Here is a 26,291-nt window from a genome sequence, read left to right as displayed (position 1 = left end):
AGATACATAGTTAGGACAGAGTTGTTGGGCAGTAGTTTTTCTCAAGTAATTTTTCAGTGTACCTTTAATAACGTACCAAAGAAAGGTATCATGAGCTTGTAGTTTTAGGCAAAATCATTCTTCGGAATGTCCAGTCTACAAAGTTTAAGTTCAGCTTGCTGTCAAATGCATAGGTCTTGCTTTTGTCTAAGTAATTAGAAATCGATTGCATTGTACCAGTTCTGTACTCATTAAACATAAAGGAGATGGAGAAGGATGGAGGGAGTGGAGGAGAAATAACTTGCATCAGAATTTATACAATACGTTATCTCACAGCTGGCGTATTTTTGAAATAAGTAAGGTTTATTAGGGAAAAAGACACTATTTGCCACAAATATAAAATTAACTCCAATACACTGTCAGGAACTGCAGAAACAAATGCTTTATTATTTGAAATGCTCATTTCACCCATCATGTGCGTTCAGTGTACAGTAAGGTCGTGTGTTTTCTGCTCTAATCTGGCTAGTCTTAAAATGTGAAGATCTGTCCTGTGCGTGCAGTGTATGATAATAAGATTTGGAGCAGACAGTCAGCATGGTGCTTATGAAAGGGAAGTCAACCAACAGGGAGGCTCTGTTGTGACCAGAATACTGCTCCGAAGATCAGGGTTGGCATTTCCCATGATCTATATTTGCCATGGCTTTGTTCTTTTACGCTTTTAGGCACACAAGGTTAATAGCACTGAGAAATTTCCAACTATTACCTGCCATAATGGTCCTAACCTCACCTGGGCAGTTCCCAGAGTCAGCAGGTTAAATCAAGAGAAGGTGTTGGATAAAATGGTGATAAAGGTTTCATTTAACCTGATAGGTCTTTCTTTTCTGTACTTTTTGAGACCTTGTGTATTAGACTTTAGCAATTTGAAGTGCTTTTATTAGTGGTGAATATCCACATGCGTGGTTTATTGTGCATGGCTATGTGTTATAATCCAAATACTACATTAGGAATTTAAACTGTCCTTTTGCTCTGTGTGGGTAAACTCAGAAATCGTTGCTGACTGACTTTCAAGACAGAACAGGGAGATTTTTTTCAGGGCAGCATCTGTGTTTAAGGCTAAGACGCATTCTGTATTATTAGAAAATCAGTTCCTGAGAATTTCAGTACTTAACTATTTGCTTTTTATGATCACTTATTTTCAGTTGTACTGAAATTATCAGTACTGACGGAATTTCAGCTTTGTTGATTCTTAATGAAATTAGGTGTTTGTTACTTTTTTTTCTGCTTTTGAACCTCTGAGGTGCATGTAGAAGCAATGAAGGAACAAACTAAATGTTGTTTTGAAATAATTTTGAAGTAAATTACAATGTATGCTGCGATTCTTCACCTTGGGAGAAGGTAGCTGGGCGAGGGAAACCATTAATTGCACAGAAATATTTCATTATTTTTCTCATATCAAAAGAGAAGTGCCGAAACAATTAGGCAGTAACTTCAAAGCAAGTTAAACTAAAAGGAGGAACATCCTTTTCATACAGCTCGTAACAATATTGTGAAACTTAGTGCTGCAAGATGCTGTGGAGTCTAAAGGTACAAATGGTTTCATGAAAGGTTTTGATCACATCATACAGTATAGGCTGATGGCTTTCAAATTTGAGATGAAATATGTGTTTTTTGTAGTTCTGGGATAAGTGCATCCAGACTGTGCACAGAATACCCCTTTGTTAATCATGTGCCTGGATCCAATTGAGTTGCTTCTGTTTGTGATGAATTTTCTTGGTTTACTTTTCTTCATGTAAAGATGGTGACTGTCTTCTGAGTCAATCAGGGACTGGTAATGTTATCAATTAGGTTTGAGCTTTTTTTTCAAACAAGTTACTTCTAGTCATTCTTTATAGTAAGGAAAGTTTGTATTTTTGCCTGTCAGGAAGAAGCCAGAGGAAGATTAACAGGAAAAGATTCCTTGCTTCATAAGTGTAATTTTCATTAGTTCAATGAGAATTGCGTCTAATACACCATATTATTAAAATGATTGCAAATCTTATTTTAAAGCAGTGTTTTAGAAGTGTACATTCAAATGACAGTAAGATTAAAAGCTGAGGCATGTGGTTAGAAAAGGTTACAGTTGAATGTTAGCGATACCTGGGTACCTTGGATGCATGTTTTAAATCCCCCTGTGCCTTTGGAAAAATTTTTGTTAGAGATGTAATTTTGGAAGCACTGCAATCCTAAAAATAGCTATGACTTCCTTACACGTCTCTTCTCTCTTCCCTTGCCCAGGCAGTATTGGCCAACCTTTTCCATTTTTAGTAGGAGTTGTGAAGGTCCCATGTTTCCTCAGAGTTTAGACACATTTTTCCTCGTTTCTGTTCCAAAGAGCAAGTGGGAGCGTGGACCTTGGGTGTTCGTCTCCTTCCTGGCGATGTGCAGTGTGGTTAAACGGACAAAATACTTCTCTCGTAATTCTTGTCTGTCATATTTTTGTGGTTTATTTTCATTTTTTATTTCCGTCAGTTCAGCAGATTGATATTTTCTCCCACTGATGGTTGCTTTTGACAAAGGCTTTTCATATAAACAGTGTCCAGGAGAAGAAACCCCATTTCTGGCAGGATGGCTCATCTCCAGATCGCTACTCCATCATCTTCTTTCTGCTTCAGTTTTCCTTCTTTGCAGCCCTTGCTTTGCCTTGAACACACTTACTTATACACCAGTTTACAGGGGGTTTCTGTGTCGTATCAAGCTGGGAGCACTGGTTTGGCTTTCTTGGGCTGGAGCTGCAGCAGCTGCCTTCCCAGGGAGCGGGAGGACACGCGTGCCTTTGCAGAGGGTGCTCAGTCTCCTTGGGATGGCGCTATGGAGTGTCTCTTCACATTAGAAAGTTGTGGTTTGATTTTTTTTTTTTTAATTGCTTCACTGTAGCTGCTAGAAGTGGTAGAAAAAGAACATAAAGCTGAATAAAACAGAATCTGTGTATCCAATCCATTCTGTATCACAAGAAGAGACAATATGTTTGAGAATGTTGTGTTCAGAAAGATCGGAATTGAAAGCTTATTTTTTGTTAAATATCCTTTATTTTACTTTCACAAATACAGAAATATGTTTTTTATATTTAACTTTGCAAACATGGTAACAGTAAACAGGATGAGTTATATTTTTGGTATAGCACATTACTTAGTTGCTTCAGCAAGAGCCTGAATTAACTTTACTTATTTACATAGTTTATTTAAAAAAAAGTTTATATTTTGAAGATGGTGTATTGGTGGTGGTGCAGTTAAATCCTGGCAGCCCAGACACTCAGGATGCAATGTTTACTGCCTTCCTGCAAGTAGTGTGAGTAGAATACTTGCTGCGGGGTGCCTTAGTCCAGAATTAAACATAACATAATTTGTTTGTGTTCAGGTGGCTGTGGGGTTTTTTTTGTTTGTGTGTACATGCCTAAATCAGGAAAGAAATAGAAGATTTGATAGATTTATATTTACCTTCACTATTATCCTTCATGTCCTTTTACAAATTGTTAGCCTAGTCCATGATTCAAATTCTTTAAATTGTTTGTGAATTAGAAAAACTGTAACTTTAGGTTGCTACATAGGCTAAACAATTTCCACGCATGAAGTGTTTTGATGCTTTATCTTTAAAACTATCTATATAACACTGGTTTTAAATGCTCTGTGAATTTAAATGCTCACCTAACATTTAACAGCATTTATTTTGAATAAATTTATTTTGAATAAATCTCGATTGCCATGAGAATATTGTATCACATACCAGTATTTGTCTAGGTGGATGTATGTAAGGAACCTTTACACGGAAACCTATTGCATTGACAGCAGTTTTTGCTGGAAAATACTTGTAATAGACAGTCTGTTGTCCATTGACCTGGGGAAGATTAAGTAGATTTATCTGCTTAATGGATGAACAAAATTAGACCAGATTGTTTTCAGGCTGGTCTGTGCAGCTTAGTCTGCAGCAAACATCTGAGGGTAATTACTCAGAAACTGCTTCTCATTTGTAACTGTTTGTGGCGCTGCCCGGCATTGCTCCCGGCTTTCCCCACTCAAGGCTCTTCCTTCTTTGGTAGGTACAGACAAGTTGTGTGCATGAGAACACTCTTAAAATTATTATGGTTTTTTTGTGCTTTCTGAGATGTGCTGTGCTTTGGATCATATCTGATGGAACATAAAATAACAGTCAGTGGTTCTGCATTAGTTACACTGAACTGTTTATGAAGAATTTTTAGTACTACATAGCTCCAATTTTCTAGTTGCCATTTTATTCTAATTTTTGTTTCCCTTCCTTTCCAAACCCCCCTTCTCAACCTCTGGCAACCTTAGCATCCTCTTTAAAAAGACAAAGCACCACTTTCATTCTTAATGTCACTCTGTTCAGAAGAAATAGTGTGGGTGGGAGTTACACACAGTGCTCTCAGAGTGTAACTTAGGAAACTATGGCCAAAATTAAATATTTATGGTCTACCTTTTTTGTCTTGTAGTGTTTAATAAACACGAACCATGGTACTTCAGCTGTTTTGATGCAGTTAAGGAATCTGTGGAAGAAATGCTGGTAACACTTAAAGCCAGTATAAAAACACTTATGCCAGCATTACTCCTTTCAGTACAGGGAAGAGAAATCTGCTTTACCAGTTTAAGCTCTTAGACATAACTAGTACATGTGGTGGTAACACTGGTAGAAATGCAACTACAAGACTCCATGTAGTTTGGCAGGTTTTTTTCCATTTGAAACCAGATTTTTTTTCCTCTGTATTTGTTCTTTACGATCCCTTTATACATACACAGTCATATAATACTGATGGAACATGGACTGAACTTGTGAGGTTAGGAACTTCGCTGAATCCCAGCTTGCTTCAGCTGGCAAAATAAACTTTGGATTTCCTGTTGTAGTGTTTTAGATTATTTTTTCCCCTCCAGAATGAATAAGGCAATAGAATACTGTTGAAATCCTGTCATCAAATGTATGTGCGTTCAGACTGACTTTCTCAGTGCATTTTTGTGTATGCGTGTGTTTTAGTCTAAGGAGCATTTTCCTAAGAATCAAAGCAGCATTGTTTCTTCTAACAACTTCCATTTTTAAAATGTTAGCATACTAAATAAGTTTCATAATTGCACTCTGAATTGTAGAGACAGTTCCAACATACAGTTAATATGTATTGTCATCCCTGTTTCTGATAAATTCAGATGTAATAAACAGTCACTTTAATATGCTCGGTTTATATTTAAAAGTGCTCCATATGGAGCAAAAAGTTGTTTAATCTAAAACAGGACTATCAGTAGTAGAAGGAGGTGTTTTTAAGGAGCATGCCTAGAAAGGCAAGTCAGGGTAGCAGGAGAATTTATTTAGTGCCAGTGTTGTAGTTGGCATGACATAGTAGATGAAAATAGATCATACTACAAATAGTTTATCATCTGTTTTAATGAAAGGAAACACAGATTTATGGAAGGAAGGCCATTTATTGGAACACAGGATTTTTAAAATTTGTCTTTGTGTGTGCAGGAATCTAATCTGGCTTCAGCACTAGTTGGTTGCAAATAGAATAATACTCAATTTTTATCCCACATCTTCCTTGTACTGTTACTTTTATCCTAGTGAACTTGGACATTGCAGGAACAATTCAATCAGTGCACTAGCATAGCTGGCTCATGTGGCACTTGCTTGGAAGGAAAGTAATATTTATTATTTCTAATAATTTTCAGTAGGGATGTAGGGGTCACTTTATACAGCTGTGGCCGAAGCAGCCTCACCGATTCTAGTGCCCTGGCAGGTCCTGTGCTGCTTGTGTTTCTGTGGAGTTAGAACCGGAGAAGGGTTTCCTGCCTTAGCTAGTTCTCCTGGACAGTATTTGTGCCTAAAATTGGGTGGTGATGTTGTCTTGCAGTATATTTTTAGTTCAGAGACTACCTTAGGCGACAGGCTTGTGTTTATAATAAGGACTTTTTTACTTTGCAGCATAACTGGGGTATGTTCAGTGGCAAGAACTCATTCATTTCTGTGGCAGCATTTGCTTACTCTTGGAGTATCCTAAACCCCCTGTCAGGATGATGGAGACAGTTTTGACTTGTAGAGAAAACGTCTTGTCAATACAAGTACCAGTGCTTCACTAGATCATTTCAAGACTTGTGAAATTATATATTTTTGGGTTGAAATCATATATTTTTTGGGTGGTCCATATATTGGGGTCTTGGGTCTCTCATACCTTGGTGGCACGAGAGCTCTGCACTGCCTTCTGTGTCCTGGGCAAGAGGCATTTCAGGGACTGCACCTCTCCTGCTCCGTGGGCCTCTTTTCTCTGCAGTGACTCTGCTGACGAGCCCAGACACAGGGTCCATGGCCACCCCTCCTGTTCCTGAGAGCCAGCAGTATAATCCAGTAAACTCCCCCTCGTGGAGAAAAATGGGGGGAGGGAAAAAAAACCAAAGATACAGGACTATTCTGTCATGCAGGAAAACAAAATGTCAGTTGTTTGTTTTCAGTGAACTTGCGGAGAAGTAAATGAATCTGTGGCTGCTGTGTGCCGGTCTGTGATAGTCTCTACTGCTTGCCTGGACTTTGTGCACACTCAGAAAGGAGGTGCTCCATGTGGGTACAGCTTCCTCCTGTTCTCAAAAGTCATTTCAACAGCAGATGATGCTTCATTTTAAAAATCCATCTCTGGATTCCTTGGCAAGGAGGAAAACATACAGCCAAAGACTGGGGGAATGCATTGCACCTGATAGTACTAGCATAATAAATCTGATGTAGTCCCAAAACCCTACCTGAAATGGGTCATTCTGTTGCAATATTTGCTTTGTTTGTGTCATGCTGTCTGTGCAGCTCTTTCACCTCTCACTTTTTATCTAGTTAATATTAATGTGTGTACAAGCAAGCAGAAGGAGGAGATTGTGGATTGAACTCTGATTTGTTTGACTTTATGGTTTCTAAACTGAAAAAGCTCTGAACTAGTTAACATTTGTTTCGGTGCCTCTGTCTATGGGATGCGTCTTAGGTTGGTCATCTGCCATTGCATATTGCTCCTATGACAAAAATTTCAGTGTAATACTTAATTTGGAGTGAAACTGCCCAACTAGATGAGATAGAAAATTCTCACTTAGTGCCAGAGTTAAGACTTAAGTGCGTTTGCTATGTTGGCAAATCAGATTATTCTTAAAACTTTATTTTTCTTCCTCACTGTAGGGGTCAGACTCCTGCGGAATCAGACTTTCAAGTGCTTGAAATTGCTCGGAAACTGGAGATGTATGGCATCAGATTTCACCTTGCATCTGATCGCGAGGGCACCAAAATTAATCTAGCTGTTTCACACATGGGTGTGCTGGTGTTCCAGGTAAAGTGGGAAGGGCGAACTGAGTATGTGTGTCTGTCTTTCCATTAGCACGTCTTGAGAGCAAGTCTCTAATTTTAACTTCAGGTGTCTCTGATTTTAAAACTTAGCACATTTTTATGGTCAAGGGAGTGTCATTTTAGCCCCCAGCTTGCCCTTGTTGGTGCAGAGAGAGGAGCATCAAAATCCACAAAATCAACTGTGACGCCAAAATAGAAAGGTTTTTGTTGACTATTTGAAAATTACATATGTGTTCAGACATCAGTTCATTTGGTACAGTCCTGGAATTTTGGTTCAGTTTCACTTGTTTTAATGTTACAGTGTATTTTTGCTGGAAAAACGTTGCTGTTGGTGTATAGAAGTGCTGTTTCATTGAAGTGATTGGACCACTTAAAATTACTACTTTTGTTGTATTAAATAAGTGACTTGATGATCAGAGTTCTCTTTATGAATGTGATCATATTATTTTCCTCCCCCCAAAACACACAGGCAGTCAACCTACTGAAATATTTCCATTTGGGCACTCATTTTCCGTTCACTTTGTGTCTTACCCATTCTTTTGTTACTGGGGGCAGCTTCTCCTCAGAGACACAGGAGCCACTGCAGTCCTGCAATTCCTCTTGGTCCTCCTCAGTGGCCTCTCAGCCCCTGAGGTTTCCATCATTTCAGCTCATTTGGGTCTTTCTCATGAAGTACCATTTTTCATCTCCCTTTGGCTATAGAGGGTGACAGGAGAATTGCTGTGGTAGTGAGTGCTGATGGGGTCCTACCCCAAGGCTTTGGGAGCCACTGGTGTGGGGAGGGCTGATGTAGGCAGCAGGGTGAAGGCAGAGCCTGGTTTTAGACCAGTTTTAGCCAGATAAACAGGCTTGTGAGCAAGGGAGGTCAGCAGGATTCATTGTGTGTGTGACAAGTACTCCTCAGTATATATATACTGCCAAGTTACAAAAATAGGCTTGGAGGAGCGTGTCTAGAGTTGTGTCTAGAGGAAAATAAAGCACGTTAAATAAACTGAAACCCTGAACTTGCTCATACCATAAAGTATCCTGCATATTGGTGAGGTTGAAACCTTCCTTTCCCATCCAGTTCTCTAGGTTTTCATTCAGTTTTATAGTGTGTACACAGACACAGACAGAAATCACACACTTGTAGCAGCTATCCCTGTACTGGAAGATAAAATTGTTTACGGGAATATTGTCAGCAGAAATAAAAATCCAACAGAATGGGTTGGGGAGGTGGTGTGTGTGCACATGCATATATCTATATGCCTGCAACAGAATTTTGTTTGCTGCTCTTCTGAAGCTTCTGCCAACTTTTACCTGTTGTCATTTTAATACAGGGTAATACGAAAATCAATACCTTCAACTGGTCAAAGGTCCGTAAATTAAGCTTCAAGAGGAAAAGATTCCTAATTAAACTCCACCCAGAGGTCTGTGTAAGTTTTACTGTAATAGTAGGCTGGTCAGTGTTGAAAAAAATGTGTATACTTAATTTTATTATGAAAAATTCTAGAGTTTGTAATTTTATAAAACAACCTCATCAGGGTACGCTTGGCTTCCTCATTCAAGTAAAAATCTTTCCTTTCCCACCCCATGGCTGTCATGTTAGATTTTTAGGTTCCGTGTATCTGCCTCAGCTTATCCTTGGCGTAGGCATACACATGTGGAAATGTAAGATAGAAAAAAAATAAACCCCAGGTATTTAGTGCATCCTGCCTCAGTACTTTTACTCTGAAAAAGTTACATTTAATATTTCCCTTGGATATAAATGGAGGTTAACACACTCATGAACATAAGGCTCCTTAAAAGAACACTATAGTTAGTACACTGCTGATACAAACAGTGATTGCTTTATATGACTGTTTCCTCTAGGAACTTGTTGAATATGTGCTGCTGAAATGAACAATCTGGTAGATAGTCCCTTGATTCAGATGAGGATAACCCGGTACACCTCAGGAAAGAATAGATGGCTGAGATTATGTTGTTAGAGCTTAATTTTAAGGACTCTGTGATTACTTTTGCTACAGCCATATCTTTTCTGTATGTCTGTATAGCAGAAGTGTTATTTTTCATGCTTGGCTGATTTAAAGTCGATGATTTTGATTGCAGATGTCATCAGAGTTGTTGCTTCCACACTGGGTGACTGGATTATGTTCAACACAGAGTTGTATTAAAATGGGGGGAAAAAATCTTTGGGCATACTATAGCTACATGAATCAAGGAAAGCTGAAGCAGGACACACCGTCTGCATGTGTAGTAATGTGTCTCACAAAGACACCCTCAGAAATTTCATGTGGTAACTCTACTCTGACATATGCAGTATTTTCCAGTCTTGTCTAAATCTCAGGAAGTGAGACAAGCCTCAGAACTTCTGAGGAAGAAGTATTTTAAAATGGGTACTATTTCACTGAAATATTGTAATTTATCTCAAATTACAAACTTCGTGATCCATATTTCTTAAGGTGGATTATATCGAGCATGTTTCTAAAGTCAAGTGCATTTTAAACATTTTTACAGTTTCAAGGTAAAGAAATATTTTTGAAAGCTCTTCAGTGATTTTAAACTGCATTCAAAATCACTTCCATTGCTTTAAGATATATGAGAAGGGACTTAGCGAAATATTTCACCTCACTGGAGTTCAGCCTTTTTATTGGCATGTATTTGTACACTCCTTTTCTCCTCCATTACCATTTTATGTGCTACTTAGCTTTTGTGTTTTGTCCTCAGGGCCCATATCAAGATACATTGGAGTTTCTTTTGGGAAGTAGGGATGAGTGTAAGAACTTCTGGAAAATCTGTGTTGAATATCACACATTCTTTAGGCTCTTTGATCAGCCAAAGCCAAAGGCTAAAGCAGTGTTCTTCACCAGAGGGTCATCATTCAGATACAGGTAGGGAGAAACAACAGATTTATTAAAGCTGAATTCCTTGTGTCTTAGAAAACGAGATCAAAAGGAAAAAGTATTCTAAAGTAATTCCATCTATATTTCTCATCCACTGCATTTCATAATGTTTGTACTTTTGTGGGTTCACAGTGGACGAACTCAGAAGCAACTGGTGGATTATATTAAGGACAGTGGGATGAAGAAAACCCCATATGAAAGGTAAGTACAAATAACTTTGCAAGGTGAATGTAGTCGAGACTTTCACAGTGCCTCTATTTCCTAAATTTCAGTGTTTCTAAGTGATGCTTGGAGGCATGGTCATTTGCTGACTTCCCAGTTATTAAGGTCTACCTCAAATTTAAGGTAGATGAACTAGATTTAAAAAATGTAGAATATTGTGGTGATGTAAAGAAACCTAGAAAAGTTTCAGTACTGCATTTTAATATCCATGGACAATGTGTGACTTAGCCATCTAGAAGTTCAGTATGTTTTGAGGATTTACTAAAATTAGTGAGGACGTGTTTGTGTGTCACTGTAGCTATGTAAGTGGCCAGTGGCAGAGCACAGAATTGAACTTGGGATCTGCAAGTCTGAAACCGTGACCTTAAATACTCATTCGTTTATGAATGTATAAATAAATAAGTAAAGAACGTGCATTTTCATTATAAAGTTGTCATTTACTTTGATATGAAACCATCCTGTCTACATGTGGAAAACTCTCTGTAGTCTTTCATCTGAAAGATTATAGGAACTTAATAGGAATTTTAAGAAGCTTGCCTTCATCTATTATTAATAAATACTTTTAATGTCTTGGACTCCAGCTGAGCTCCCTTTCTGTATGAAGGATTGATTTTCTAGTAAAATATTGCCATAGAATGAACCTAACCACAAGTGTGATGCAGGATACCACTTTTCGGGGTGTAACATACAGAATTTTATGTGCCATAAATTATAGAGTTGAGCGAATTGCAAGTTGTTTGTAAAATTGTTACAGTTTAACTCATTCTGGTTTTGAAGCCATTCATTTGTAGATGTTTATACTGATGACAAAGGAAGAAGTTAAACCAAATGTGCTGTTTAGTCTAGTCTTCTCCCCCAAGTTGCTCCTTCAGTGGTATGAATGATCTGGATCTTGCTTTGTTCCATTTTCTGTACGTTTCTTACTCCTGCATTGTTTAATTTACAACTCTTGTTGAACTAGTTATTGACAAAACATGATAAAATACAGCTTGAGATGTTTCTGTTGGCTACCAGAATGGAAATAGCTGAATGGGGAAGGGAGAAGGCTGATTCACGTCTTGGATACTCACAGGATTCTCTTTGTTCCACAGGAGGCACAGCAAAGCCAGAGCATCCACTCGTGCTTCCAACACCGATGTGCCAAAACAGGTCAGTTCTGCAGCACGCTCACCACTGCAGTCAGGGAAGCTGACAGACAGCTTTCCGAGACCACGGGGAAGGAAAGGTGATCCCAGTCAACTGTTTGTCTGGAATTGCTTTCACTGTTCGATCGTTGTCCCTGATGCACAGTTTTTCTTCTTTTTGTGGGTGGTATCAGTTCTGGTTGTTGTAGCCAAGGCAGTGTAAAGTAATATTTTCCTTTTCAGAGTTCAGCTTAACTAAAAAGAAAATGTCGTACTTTCTAGTATGTTATCTCAGAGGATTAGTTTGTCTTCAGGTACTATCTAACTGCCTTCTGTGGAAGTCTTGAGTTCATTGCATAGATGCCTTCTACAATCAGTGGCAAGAAACAAGTGTTTCACTGATTGCACTTGCTTTACATGCGAGAGGTTAAGGAAGCATCAGAGGATTTCACTGTCATTGTTTTGTGTTACTTTCCCTTGTGGATGCTTTTTCAGCAGAGGCTATAAAATACACGGATTTAATTTTCCATCCAGTTATCAGAATTCAGGAAAAAAGATCTCGCCTCTTACTGGGGCTACTGGATCTGTTTTGTTTGCTGTAAAGTGAGCTCTTTTGAAGCACGTGTTCCTTCTGCATCAGGAACTGGATGTTGCATTTGGTTTTATGTATTATAAAAATCTTTTTATCTGTTGTGTTTCTACTTTTTTTTTCCTTTTAGAGTGTCCCATTCACTGAGGGCTTGAGAACCCCAGGGTCTCCTGCCTCAGCAGCTGCCCCCTTCCACTCAGTTCACTCATCAGCCATTCCTACTCCTGTCCTGCCCATCTTTGCAGAAACCAGCCCTTCCTCTTTGGACCCCCGAGCACCATACACAAGGATTCCAGAAAAAAACACTGCAGTGCCAGCAGAAGCAGCGGGGAGGAAACTGATGCAGCAGCCTGGATCTCCCGTGCTCCAAGGTGTTGGGTTTGGTAGTGTTGCAGGAAACTGTAACCCTGCTTGTCCTCTTGTTGAGAGTGGTTGCGGTTTAGATCTAGATTTAGAGAGGAGTAGTAAGGAGAGCAGGGTCGCTGTTTGTAAAAATGACAATGATGAGGATGACTTTACCACAGGTGGTTTTGTTGCTGAACAAGAGCAGCAGCACGGCAGTCGGGGTGCCCCTCTTTTCACATTGACAAATTCACAGTTACAGGTGTCAGAGGAATTTATTGATGATGACCCAGCAGAAATTTCCTTTTTTGCTGGGGGCTCTGAGGCGTTTTCATATGTGTACAGTGGTTTAGAGTTACAGGGCTCTGATTTCTCTAAGCACGTGTCAGAGTCGCCTGGCTTAACTACAGAAGCCCTTCAGCAAAACACAGCCTCTTCTCAGTCAAGCCCTGACAGGTACTCAACCGAAGCGGTGGATATGAATATGGAAGATGAGTTTGAATTTGAAGAAGGGAGCGATTTCAATGGCAATGAGAGACCATCAGATACCTCGGAGCTGTTTGAGGTGAAAGCCCAAGCAAGCAGAATGCAAAGCCTCTTGAGCCCGTCAGAAACGAGTTCGCTCATCAACAACCGCTCCGAGAGCAGCTCCCTCAATAATTTGCCGCTGAACGGTACCTCCTCCCTGCAGGCGTACAGCTCCGCGAACCATTCCGAGGCCAGTTCCATGGTGAACTTCCCTGCCTACTCGGTCCGCTCCGAGTCCAGCTCAGCCTTTCAGTTCACGGACATTATTGACCAGCTGGAACAGCTGAGCTATCCGCCTACCACCACGGAAGACTCCAGCAGCACAGACACGGACTCCTGGGACTCCGAAACTGCTGCGCCACTGGATGTAAACCTTTTCTTTAGTAACCCTTTTGCTCAAGCCACTGGTGATAACTTTGCTTTTGACTTTCAGAATAACTTAAAAAATCTCACGCAAGAAGACTGGACAGAGAAGGCACATGTCAATTGACTGGTTCTTGATTTTTGTGATGGATCCCTCTATCCTCTTCAGCCTTAGAAGTCAAAAGGGTGTGGCGTCAGTCACTTTAAGCAAGAAAACTCTAATCCAGTGGCTGGATTTTAAATGACATAACATAATTGATTTTTTTTTCAATGTACCTCTTCAGTTTCCCTCAAGGCATCCTAGCTTTGGTGCTGCATTATATGCATCACACTGCATCCAGAATGTGGCTCTGATGTCTGGAAAATACTGCATTTAGGAAAAAAGCACTGATTTCCGAGCAGTTAAGTGTCATCAGCTGGCTCATGCAGACATCACAAATTACAGTATATTGAAGGATTTCTTTGGTTATAAACATATCTGTAAGAGTCTGATATAATATGCCGTTCATCCAACACCTGAATGCAACAGTCACTTGTACACGTGCTTGTTAACAAGGGGCCACATCCAGTAAATTAGCTGTTTTCCTGCACTGCAGTGAGAGTCCTCGTTTTGGGTTTTTTTTTTTTTGTTTCCACAATCAGAAAAATGGACAATCTTCAAATCAACTATGAAGGAAAATTTTTAAAATATCAACCTATGCAACATGTCTGTGGTATACTTCGGAGAATAAATAACCTACGTGGTAGTTTAGGAGCAGGAATGTGAACACAACCAAATGAAACTAGCAGTCGCCAAAAATCCTTGTGAAGACAATCGTTGTGTTTCCTGACTTCAAAGTGCCTTCAGTCCAGCAGCAAACAAGTACCCTTCTGCTTTGCAGCAGTTTGGAGATATATGCATAGACTATAAAAGCACTTAATCCCCACTGCATCTTGTCTCACCTTCTTTTTCTTTATTTAATCACTCTGCATAAAAATGCCTACAAATTCATTCATAAAAGTGTTCTTTCTCTGTGGCAGAGAAGTGGTGGTAAACCTGGTGACAGCTTTAACTTTTTCTTTAAAATATGGGCTGTATTCAGAAAAATACCGTAATCTTTCTGAGGAATTGAGATGTGAAGAGTGCATCCTGTAGGTGACAGAGCTTCAGTGCTTTTTAAAGTTTTTTTTAGTCAGGTGACTTTGACCTGAGACTTGATCTGTAAGTTTGAAAGCGCAATTGAAAAGATAGTTACTGAACTGTTCACACCTAATTTAGCAACGTTTATTGAAGTGAAACAGTAAAAGTTGTGAAGTGTCCTTCCTGTCTACCAATCTGATGGATTGGGGAGGGGATGAAATTCTGAGCTTCAGCTTGCAGTAGCATTTTGTAGAGTATTTTGCTTTTGTACAAGCAAGAATGTGAAATACGTAACACCTGACGGAACGCATCATCTCCTTCAGCCATCTGGTTCTGGGGTTCCCTGTTGCCCAGTTTTCAGTCCTTTTGCAGAGAGTGTGCAGTACTAGTACAATCAATGCCTCCAAAATCAGCAGCTTACAGTTACAAGCATAACTTCATGCTTGATATTATTCCTATCAGTTTTCTTAAATGTGGTTTTGATATATCGCTAAAACACCTTCATTCTTTACTCAAACATTTTATAAAATACTATTATTTCTCAAAATTCTGATAACTAGAGGGAATTATAGAGGGATAATTCAAGGGAATTCCTCTCAACATATGGTAGAACACGAGGAGGTAAAACCTCCTTTAGTCACCTATTTCTTCTAGTTTAGTTTTCACCAAGGTATGATTATCCTTCACAGCACTTGCTTTTATGTTGTGGTTACTGTGAGTGGAATCACTGTTGTTCCACGAGAAACGTGTCACCTTTGCCAGTGGCACGGAAATCAAAGCACATTTAGAACAAAGTGTTAGTTTGGACCTACAGGAATGTACAGCAGTTTGATTGCTCTTTTTTTGTTTATAAGTGCTATGTATTTTTTGTGGGGTTTTGTTTCTTTTTTCCTTCTGTTGAGTGTGTGTTCTGGCTCTTTGTGTGACTTTATTCATACCTGTGGAGATGGTGATGTGGATGTGTAATGTGATAGCTCTAAATAGGCACTTGGAGGAGCTCTTTGTTGTGTCCAAAGCTGGTACCTCTAAGTATGTTTTTAGGTGGTTTGTCTGATTTTCTTCCCACAATGAACTACATTCTTAGAAAAGAAAAACAGAAAAAAGACAGAATTCTGTCTGCAAACTCTTACAGGTGGTGGAGGTGGGGACAAAAAAGTAGCTAAAGATTTAGAGAAAGGCTGTTAATTTCTTTGCTCTTTTAAAAAAACAATCAGGATTCAGCTATTTACATATAACCGTGTCTGCCTCCGTTTCATGTTCTGTGCCTCAATCACAAGCATTCTCTCTACATGTGCTTAATATGGGAATAAATCCAACTGAATTCTATAGGTTTTCAAAAGGTCTTAGGAAAAAACTGCCTGTATTTTCAGTAAACATGCTTGGCAATCCTGAGAGAAGGCTTGCCAGTGTGTTTTCTTGCACCGCAGTTAGTTTGTAAAGGCGTCTTCAATGTTTTTCTTCCTGTATTTTGCAACTATGCAGATCTTTTATTGGCAATTTTAAATCTCAGGGATTTAAAAAAAAAAAAAAAGGAGTCTTAATGTAATGCCCTTTTTGTTTTCTAAAGAAATGGAAGTGACTGGGATCTCGGTACTTTAGCTTAGAGCAAGATGTGTGGATCCAGAGGGTGAGGGTGGGGTTGGGGGGAGCTTTGACCTGGGTATGGAGCTGTTCAGATGAAGGTTTTAGTTACAGGTGTCAACAGGAACACTGATCCTTCACACCATCTGACTCCTCTCTATACCTAGAATTGGAGTGCTTGTGCAAAGATGGTGCTGGTCAGCACCTACAAGCCGATATCCCTTGCCAGGATGGCACACCGTGGTGTACTTGCAGGTTGTGTGAGAGTTCAGTGCTGCTGCCTGGACCCCTGACGCCTGCTCGTTATGTCTTTGCTGTTGCTAACTGATAGCATGTACCTGTCATGGTTTCTTTCTGGGCTTTTCTGATTTTCAAAGCTATATGACTTCTGAGGATATCGTTGCATGCTTAGCTCTGTTGGTTTGTTCATGGTTTCCCAGATAGGCACAAAAGAGAGAATAGTTAGTTCATAAATACATTTTTACTATAGCAAGAAAGTTCTGAGAAAAGGTTCTCCATCATTTCCTCCAGAGGGATAAGTTCAGATTCACTTTCCAGTAGAGATGGAGAGAAAACCAGCCTTGCCTTCAAGGGAACGGGACAGCTCGGTGCTTCGCAGTGAACTTGAGCACCAGTTGTGAGTTATTTTAGTGCGGTAGAACCATGCCAGGCATCCTGTTCTTCCCCAGCTGTCTCCTGAGGTGGCAGGAGGTGAGAGAAGGAAGGGCTTTCCATCCTTTGTCCGTGTTGTTTGTCTTTGGGTAGCGTAAGGGAACCGGTGAACTTCAGTGCAGTGTGGTTATGTCCTGAGTACCAGTGATGCTGCTAAGCTTTCAGTGTTACTCCTTGTGGTTTGTTTTGTTTTCTTTTTACAGTGTTGATACTACTAAAATTTAGTTCCCAGTACTGATTTCTGTTTTTTTCCTGAGCACACAAGTTTTCTTTTCAAGGAGGTGAGTAGTATGCTGGCAGGTGTGAAGTTGGTGCCAGCCACCTGACAGAGAGAGCTGGGACCCTTGCAGACCCTGAGCAGCGAAAGCTGCTGCGTGGGTTGCATGGTATGAAAAAAGGAGGAGATTGCATAGAGAAAATCAGATCTTTGTCAAGTATCCCAATGCACGCTTGGCTTGAGAAGAAGGCATTTGAGAAGCTGTGGTAGGAGCAGATGAAAGCCTAGGTGCAAACCTTCACTTGTCCATGGCAAGTGAGTGGTTGTCCTCTCCTCCCCCTGACACTGTTGCTTCTGCAGGTATGTTGTTTCAAATTTGCTCTCTGCCCCCACCTGTGGGAGGCTGAGGGGGGACTTACATAGGTACGTATATTTCTACTCAATGTACAAGTTTTAGTACCATACTTTTCCAGTATGGAGAAGCACTGGGGTTTCCAGGTTTGTTCTCCTGCTCCAAACTGTGTATCCACGAGCTGTTGCAGCAGCAGCTCAGCAAAGGGAACATGCCAGAGCCACTGCTCCTGCTCCTCAGTGAAACAGGGCTGTTCTCCATCCTTCCGCTTCTCTGTTTTCCTATGATAGCAAACATGCAGCCATAGAAAGTATGTCAATATTAGCAGCTTTTCAAAATGAGTTAAACCGGTGGGTTTAGCTCTCTTGTGGTACTCGACTTGCGCGTTGCAGTGCGACTAAAAGACACTAAGAAATGTGTGTCTGGAGTAGGTAATTTAATCTGCACCTGTATGTGTATACTCGCAGCCATTCTACGCTTAAACACATTTATTAAATGTAAAGCACCACATCAAAACATTTTTGATCTTTGTGTATGCAGTTACTAGAACTCTTTAATTTGCACAAAACATGGGTCATAGAATATTCTCTGACTCTCTCACCACCTAGTTCAACTTTGGTAAACCTTACTGCCCTGTGCTATCTATCGTGTGTAGACTTTGTAATTTAAAGTACTTATTATTCAAGTAATACATGCCCTATATTTCCCAGGACTTATCATATTTTCTCTTAGGATGGAATACAGCAATATATTGATCTACTCTCAATTTTCACTTTAATTTCCAGTGAATTTCAGAGTTGCTGGATAATATCACGTATTGATCTCCTTTTTCCTGTGTATATTTGAATTGTGGTCATAGGTGATTTTGTTGAAGGGATTTTTTTTTTTTTTTTGGTTGGTGGCTCGGTTTTGGCATGGTGCTGGGGTTTTTGGGGGTTTTGTGGTGGTAGTTTTTGTTTAGTTGCAAATCTTGATAAGGGTAAGATTTCATGGAGACACTAATAAAAGTCATTATGATTTTGTGCTTTTTGGTGCAAACCTGTCGGTAAGTCATTCCCATTATTGTCATTTTGTAAAACATTCTAAGCCATAATTGTCAGGTATTGATTGAACGAATGATACAATTTTCAGTGTAGTCTTTTAGCTGTCATAACCTCTAATTTTTAGTAGTTCTTACATCGCACTTGTCACAAAAGCTATGTGTATATGTATGGGTATACACATACACTCTCTGGGATGAATATGGGGAGACTTTACAGTTCCAAACATATCATAAAATCCACTTAATTTATTATCTGCTCATGGGCAATCATAGGATCAGTCCACCAGGTGGGCTGTAGATTTGCTGGTTTCAAATTTGGAGCGTGGTTCATTGAACCTGGTTTGTGGGGAAGGCGTCACTCTAAATTTTCCAAAGTCACGACATTCTGCTGTTGCTCAGAGGCACAAGGCTCGGATGGCAGCCGCGGGGGTGGCTTGGGACAGCCCCGCAGGTCGGTGAGAAACCCAAAACGCCCGTTTATCAATGTGTGCAGGGATACCCGTGCCTTGGTTAGAGTGACTGCCCAACAAATAGGTGCTACTCTTTTAGGAAAGGATTACATTAAGATAACAAAGAGGGGCTGGAATTTCTTAATTGATCTCTTGAACTTTATCTTTTATATGGTAAATGTTTTATTGAATTACATGTTGGGATTTTTAATACCTTTGTGTCTGTTCAGATTGCCGGTTATGAACCTACGGATTTGTACTAATTCATAATTTTAATTGTTTATGCAATAAAATAAGGAAAACTTTGATATAAATGACAACGTGGGCTTTTTAGCTTTATTTTTCATTACCCTTGTGTTTGAAATAGAATAAATATTTGTTCTCCTAGCCAAGGCATCTTAGAGTGTTATTACCAGATTTCTCCAGGCAGTTTTCCTCCTGTACCCCTTTGTTGAAAGTAGAGCACAGCTGGGGCAAATATTGGTGTGTGGTTTTCAAATTACTGTTTTGTGCAGACCTTTTGCTTGGGATACAAATGGGACTGAAAGTTCAGATTTCACTATAGGAATTATGTTTATTGTGGAGACATTTTCTCTTAAATTGGGTATGTCCTTCAAACTCTCTCCTGTATATTTGTTTTTATTGGAAGCCTGTCCTTTATTGCAAACATAGGATGGAGGCAATGGCATGTTTTCTAGGTTGAAAGTTCTCCTTCGGGAGTCTGACCGCTGTATGGGTAAATCCTCTTTTCCTGAATCGGGTAAACAAGTAGTACTTGCATAAGCAAACCAAGCAGGTTTCTGGGCTAGTTTGAATTGATGACTTTTTTTTAAAATCATTCTCCATATTATGTTTGTTGAGTTATAAAAAAATGAAAGCACCTGCTCCAAAAAACTTTACTTTTCAGCAAGGAGAAATTATTGGGGAGAACTGACTCTGACTCCCTTTCAAACATCAGGAGATTTTAGAACATAGCATGTTACATCATTTTATTACAGGGGTTAAATTTGATTAACTTTGCTTCGTTTTTGTTGCAAAGTTAAACCAATTTTAGATAGACTTAAGGAAAATATGTACCTGACATAAATCAGCGATTTAGGTTGAAACCCTGACCGTTCACTTCAGCGGTGCTGCAAACAAAGGTTTGTGCAAAGTCATAGTTTGAGCACAGAGAGATCAGCACTGTCAATGCAGCATAAAGAGGTTTCTGCTTAACACTGTGAGAGTATAAAAGTTTACAATCTGCCCTCTATAACAACAGATGCATATTCTTTTTTGCCTGCAAATAGTGTAGCCTTTACAAGGTGGGGGAAGGTGGCAAAAGAAGGGCGGTTGTTTCGGATCCTGGACGTAACTGTAAAACTGGGACCAACGTTAGGACTCTCCTACAGTATCGCGTGTAGGTGTAACTTCACAGGTACATACAGTTTCACTGGGGCACGTGCCAAGGGCAATAAACATGCTTTAACATTTAATGTGATCTGTACCCATTGCAGGATAAGAAAGAAAGAAATCTTTGGATTTAAAATCCCTTAGATAATTTTTTTGTGCTCTTAAATAATTATTTTTTTTTTTCAAGACTCCCTATCTCTCAACTATCCCTCATTATTTTAAAGGGAAGATTTGCAGGGGAAAAAATGTATTAGTTGTGATACTTTAAAATAAGGAAGATTTGGGATATTCCAGGACATCAGTTGTATTACGTTAGCTCGCAGAACGCTTTCACTCTAGAAATAATCATTTGGTCTATGCATGTGATGGGTTCAGCAGGGCATTGGGCAGGAGGGGGCTCTGAGTGGGCTTCCATCGTCTTCTGGTCAGCCACTGCAGTGCTTTAGGGCAAAAAGAATCTCATCTGTTTGAAGTAGTAGTAGTAGTAATAATAATAAAGTCACATCTTTAAAGGGAATCAACTGGTGAAAAACAAGGGGCACTCCCTTTTGATAAGGAGTCGAATTGCTAACATTTGAACCTCACATAAATTTAATTTATTTTTATAGTCCATCCAATAATGCTCTTTGTTATTGGGATACTATTTTTGTTGTCTGCCTTTGAATTATTTTAAGCGTCAAGCGTAAAGCTGATGGAACCCCTACTTGCATTCTGGTTTTGTCAAGCTTTGCACTCAAATCTGGCTTTGTGTGGAGAGATTGAATTTAGGTTGAAGAATGTAAATATCCTCTGAAAAATAACTGAGAAGTGATGCCAGAAACTTATTGTCTTATCATCGAGCTTATCTCAGTGTAAACCAAATGAAGTCTGCTTCTACTTAAAGCTAGTATATATGAATATAATGAATAATGAATAATATGAATATAATTAGCAAAGCCTGTATTGCAATAAACTGGCCTAGTCCCCTAGTGGGAACTTGTACCATTTAAAATTGTATTAATCTGGGAGGAAAGCCCACAGAGCTGTGAGCTTCTCTTTCTGAAACAACAGATAGCCGGTGATCTTGGTAATGGAAGGTATGACAGATCCTAGATTTGATATTTCAGATCTGAAAATCAAACTCTTGTCTTTTCCATTAGCATCACCATGGCTGCAGTGATATATTTTTTTTTTTTTAAGTCCAGATTCTACCTCAGACCTGGTCTACCTCCCTGTTCCTGCTGGAGCTGAATGTTTCCCACAGACCAGAATTTTTTCAAAAGAAACAGATTTTTGCTTTACACTTCTAAGTACGTAGTACCGACAAGAGGATAGCAGGAGAAAGGCAAAAGCTTTTTCTGAATGTCAGCTGACATGCTTCTCAAGGCACACAGAAAAATGACATGTTGGGGTTTAGCATGCCAGTTTTCCAGAGCCACTTTTAAATTAAAGCTGCAATTAAAACTCAGGCACACAATTTTAAGTCTTCCCCCCACCCTCCCATTTCATTTTGTGGTAGTTCAAAGGCATGAAATATTCTATCCCTTAACTATTTTATTAGTATGCTTCAATTTAACTTGTTTTATAACCACACAGACACAAAAAAAAAAGTCTTAGTATATATATGGACATCTTCTAGTAGTTCAGTAGAGCAGAGGCATCACACAACTGATTTCAGAAATTCAGAAGCTCCTGATGGTTCAAATGATAAAATTTAGTGTTACGGTTGAGAAAGTAATCCAACAGGTGTTCTTCTCTTACTCGTTTTTTTCTTTTTGCAGAGAATAGTTATAAATACCAGTTTCTTTTTACTCTCGAAGTTTGATCAGGAAGGTGGTTTCATCTCCCTAGCATGTTGTCTGCTGCTTTCTCTAATACGGGACCAAAACTGGTTTATGCTAATGTAGTAAATTACAAGTCAGACTTAAAATTCGGCTGCTGCGTGTGTTCTTCCTTGTGTTCTCTGGCATTGCTGATTGACGTCAGAGGGGTAGTTTTCCAAAATTTTCCTTCACTACCCACATATCTAAAATTTGCAAGGGGTAAAAAGTGTATTCCCTGTGAGATGCCTGGCAGGTTAGAGATGATGTCTGCTGTATTGCTATTAGTGAGGCAAATAAGAATGGATTTTTGGGCATTGTCACTAAATAGGTGTATAAAAAAAAAGAAAATTCGAGTACTCTTGAAGAAAATACAAGGTAAGGTCTTGGTTGCAGCAGCTAGCTTAAAGGTTGTTCTGTAATCCCATAATGAACTTCTTGACCAGTTTTGTGTAATATTCTAAATATATTTGAGTATGAACCTTTACATCTGTATATACTGAAGATCCTCTCACTAAAGAGTGGAGTGGACAAACTTTGTATTAAGTCATAGTTTTATATATTAGATAGAGGTTTTTGCATTTTTATACCTGGACAAAAGAGGCAGCATAATAAAAGAGTTTGACAGTGTTATCCAGTAGCTGTGAAAGATAAGGCTAGCATCCTCACTGAAGTCCATGGCTGTGTTCATGCAAACTACAGGGCTTTTGCAATGTTTTACTGTTAGACTTGATATTTTTTTTTCAATTATATGCATGCTGGTGTTTTTATGAAACTGTGGGTTTGTTCGCTTAAGGATACGTGATTATAACTATTAGTGTAATTAACTAAGAAGTATTAGTATTCTTAAAGATCTGTGAGTATGTGGATTACTACACCGAGCTGACACGTTTTCTGATGTTGCACTGAGTTAAATGCATTTGTGTGTGATGTGAAAGCAGAAATTTGTCGTGTACAGGATGCAGTCGTGTCTGTGAGGGACTGGTTTACATCACTGAATACTCATGTCATGGCCTGGAAACCCTGACTCCAGCTTACAGCGAGGCTTCCCGCCTTGCGATGTTTGTGTTATGACTTACGTGTAGAGAATGAATTTCCACTTCCTGCAGAATGTTGAAACATGGAAATGTCCCTCTTGGTGAAGAGTCCTTTTTCATAAACCTGGAGGATGCTGCTGCCTGCGGGGCAGGGAAGATCTCGCTGCACCGGGGTTGGATGTCTGAGGAAATCATTCACACGTTTTGACCCTCACACCAGTATTTCTACCTAATTAGGAGTTTTCTACATTGAACAGCTGTTGAAAGCGGCTGCTCTGACTGTTGCATGGATTCTTCCTTTGCCATCCTTCCCCTGGAGAGTAGAGAACTGCTGTACGTCTTACCTGCTTGACTGGGAGCTCCCCCCTTGCTGTTCTAGTGGAGAAATACTGTTGGATTACGAGAATGAAAATTTCAGTACACGCTTGTAAGGTCATCTGCCAAGATACGCCATCGTATTGAGTTTATATCAAACATTTAAACAAATGTTGGCAAAAAAGCTAACCTGGGCTGCTCCATGACATTTTATAGTCCTTTCTAGAAAAGACAAATTTTGGAAGTCCCATTAACTTTGAAGTCCCTTTGCAGAATTTGCTATTTGACAGCCTATTACAAGTTGCATCTGTAACAGCTCCTTCCTGAATTCTTTGATGCTTTCATCCTAGGGAGATGAGCAGCAGGCTGCAGGGTGTCCTGTAGCTATTGGCATGTAGGGGAAGGGCACTCCTGCCCCCGAAGATGCAAACGCCTCTTGCTTCTGTAGGTTAGTCCCCTCCCAGGCTTGGGGAGAGGGGAAGCCCTATGCTTCAGCATCTTCTGCTTGTTGATTCAGGCTTCTCGGGGAGCTGAACGTGCCTCTCATTTTCATAAATCACTCAGGCTTTAGGAAACAGGGCTCTTGCTGTCAGATACAAATGAGCGAGTGTTCACAATTAATTTAATGGCCAGCTTCTGTTGGAGGTGATAAAAACTAGAACAACTTCATTGAAATAGGCAGGCAGTGGGGTTTGTAGCAAGCTACATCCCTTTTGCTCCCCTTGTATCTAAACATTCAGTCTGTCCAGTTCAAGTTACAAATTCTGGAACGTGTCGCTACATCATGTTGAATTCCAAGAATTTAAAGAAGCTCCTCACCCCTGTAAGTTTGTAGCTGGTTTGGTTTTAAGCTGTTGTTTCAGCATCCCTGACATGTAAAAGCAAACTTTCCATAAACTCTGGTCCCTGTATAGGTGAAACAAATGCCAGACGTTCTTGCTTTCCTGGGCTAATATTGAAAGCAGAGGGAAGGAAGAAAATGCTCAGGCAGAATCAAAAATCTGCTCCAGAATGACTGTGCTTGACTAGTGTATTAATAGTTAACTGCGTAGCCTCGATGATCTGAATCTCTTCCAGGTGACCGAGTGCAGCACTGTTTAGCTTCCTGCATTTGTCAATGTGAAAATACGCCCGGGCTCGCTGCCATTGTCACGCTGCCGCCGCCTTGCCGGGATTGGGCTTCCTGAGCCCGAGAGCAGCAGCCACTCCTGCCATTAGCCATCAAAAAGCTCAGAACTCCTCCTCCTCCTCCAGCACGCGTGCCTTGTGTCTGTGTTGAGAGATACTGGCTATCCACAGGGGCTGATTGATTTCTTTTTTTTTTAAGCCTTTTGGGATGATTTTTCAGTAGTCTGGGAACTGATGAGTTGGCATTTTTTGCTTCTGTTTGCCTTCGGTCAGGTGATTTAGCCCTTGCTCTCTGCTTGTAACACACGACATATCATGACCGGGGAGGGTTGCAAGTGTGGCTCAGTGATTGAGCAGTGTGGTGAAAGCTGTAGAAACTCAAGTGCTTGGTACCTATTCAGTAGCCTGATCAGACAAAGCTTGTCTGTCTGTCATAGGGAAGATCAGAAAAAAAAAAAAAGGTGAGCTTAGGTAGGAATTTTGTGGGTGTAGTGTGAGTATCTGGAGCGTCTGTTGCCTTTGCTTGGTCCCAAAAAGCAGAGCTTCTTGAACAATCATTTTCACTGTGAACCCCTGAGGGGTGTCTCTGTGCTGTTTCTGAGGAGTCTGCAGAAGAGAGGAGAGCAGCTGCTGTTCATAGGCTTAAATTCACTGTAACGCTGCCTTATGTGTCAAATTAAATAATAATATGAAAAAACCAACCATTAGTAATCCAAAGCATGTTACTCCTGCTTCAGACAGGTTTTGCTGTGCGAGAGGGTTGTGTCCATCCAGTTAATAGTCGGTGCTGCAAAATTGTTCTTCTTTGAGATCAGTAAATTATTCTATTCATATACTTAGAAGAGCCAGGAATGAAATCTCTTGCATGCTCCCTTCTGTTTAGCAACACGTTTTCCCCTCCCATTGGTACAATTTTGGAGATTTCCTGATTTCTGAATGTATTTTTAACAAGCTTTACCTTCTGGAGTGGAATGATTTGTCCTAGCTTTTCCCTGGGGTGAAAAGTAATTCTTATTTTAAAAAAGAAAAATTAAAAGCTGTGTTCTTGTTACTGCAGTATGATCCTATGTTGCGAACTGTGCTGCTACTCAACAAAAGCAAACAGGATTTGAGCACTTTTTCCTAGACACTAAACAGTTTATCCTTTCCCTTAAATGCAGCTGTAAAGGTGTCTGTCCCTACTGTGCTGCCATGTGACGGCTGGGTTGCAGGGAACACTCGGTTTGCTTTGAGATACTCACTTAAACCTTTGGATGTATATGCCTTTTTTTCTTTTTTTTTTCTTTTGCTTTTTCTTAAATAATACGAGATTGCAATTATGGTTTACAGTAACAGTGGGTAGTAGTTTTAGATGCACTATCTTTGAAACCATTTCCTCTCCTTTTCCACTCCATCTTCTCGTTCTCTTCCCACCCAGGCCGCCCGGTGGACCATCCTCAGCTCTCTTCCCTCATGCTGAAGAGTCCCCTGGGCTTGAACCCAGCATTTCAGGTGAACTTGAATGCAGCCAGCCAGGGTTCATCTCCTCTTCTGAGTCCTGTCCTCAGCGATGCTGGCGGTGCCAGGATAGAAGAGGATGACGAAATGAAACGTAAGGTAAGATAATGACGCGACTGGGAATTCACGTCACGAGAAAAGCGATGGTTTCGCGTGAGGAGCTGTGCTTGCTGGTCCCCGAAAGTTGATTGCATTATGTTTTGTAGTAGAACAGATGTGTTTGGTGGTTAATGCTAACTCCAGTGCTGAAGGTTTGGTCGAGTCTGTGTATCTCGCTGTTGTGACAGGAGTCCATGCTGCCCTCTTGGCATAGGGGG

General features: G+C 40.0%; 1 protein-coding gene across 4 annotated transcripts in view; it reads left to right on the top strand.

Moving 5' to 3' along the window:
- Positions 1–26,291, top strand: part of FARP2 (FERM, ARH/RhoGEF and pleckstrin domain protein 2) — an 82,252-nt gene that overhangs the window by 33,722 nt on the left and 22,239 nt on the right. For all 4 annotated transcript variants that reach the window (XM_074878094.1, XM_074878096.1, XM_074878095.1 and 1 more), the window contains 7 exons: positions 7,159–7,306; positions 8,643–8,732; positions 10,030–10,193; positions 10,338–10,406; positions 11,519–11,576; positions 12,271–12,511; positions 25,895–26,073. In XM_074878094.1, the coding sequence (XP_074734195.1) occupies positions 7,159–7,306; positions 8,643–8,732; positions 10,030–10,193; positions 10,338–10,406; positions 11,519–11,576; positions 12,271–12,511; positions 25,895–26,073 (949 nt within the window). The remainder of the gene's footprint in view (positions 1–7,158; positions 7,307–8,642; positions 8,733–10,029; positions 10,194–10,337; positions 10,407–11,518; positions 11,577–12,270; positions 12,512–25,894; positions 26,074–26,291) is intronic.

The sequence above is a fragment of the Strix uralensis genome, chromosome 9 (assembly GCF_047716275.1).
Source record: "Strix uralensis isolate ZFMK-TIS-50842 chromosome 9, bStrUra1, whole genome shotgun sequence".
Taxonomy (NCBI): Eukaryota; Metazoa; Chordata; class Aves; order Strigiformes; family Strigidae; genus Strix; species Strix uralensis.
Note: the sequence above shows the minus strand (reverse complement) of the source record. Positions and strands in the feature narration are given on the sequence as shown.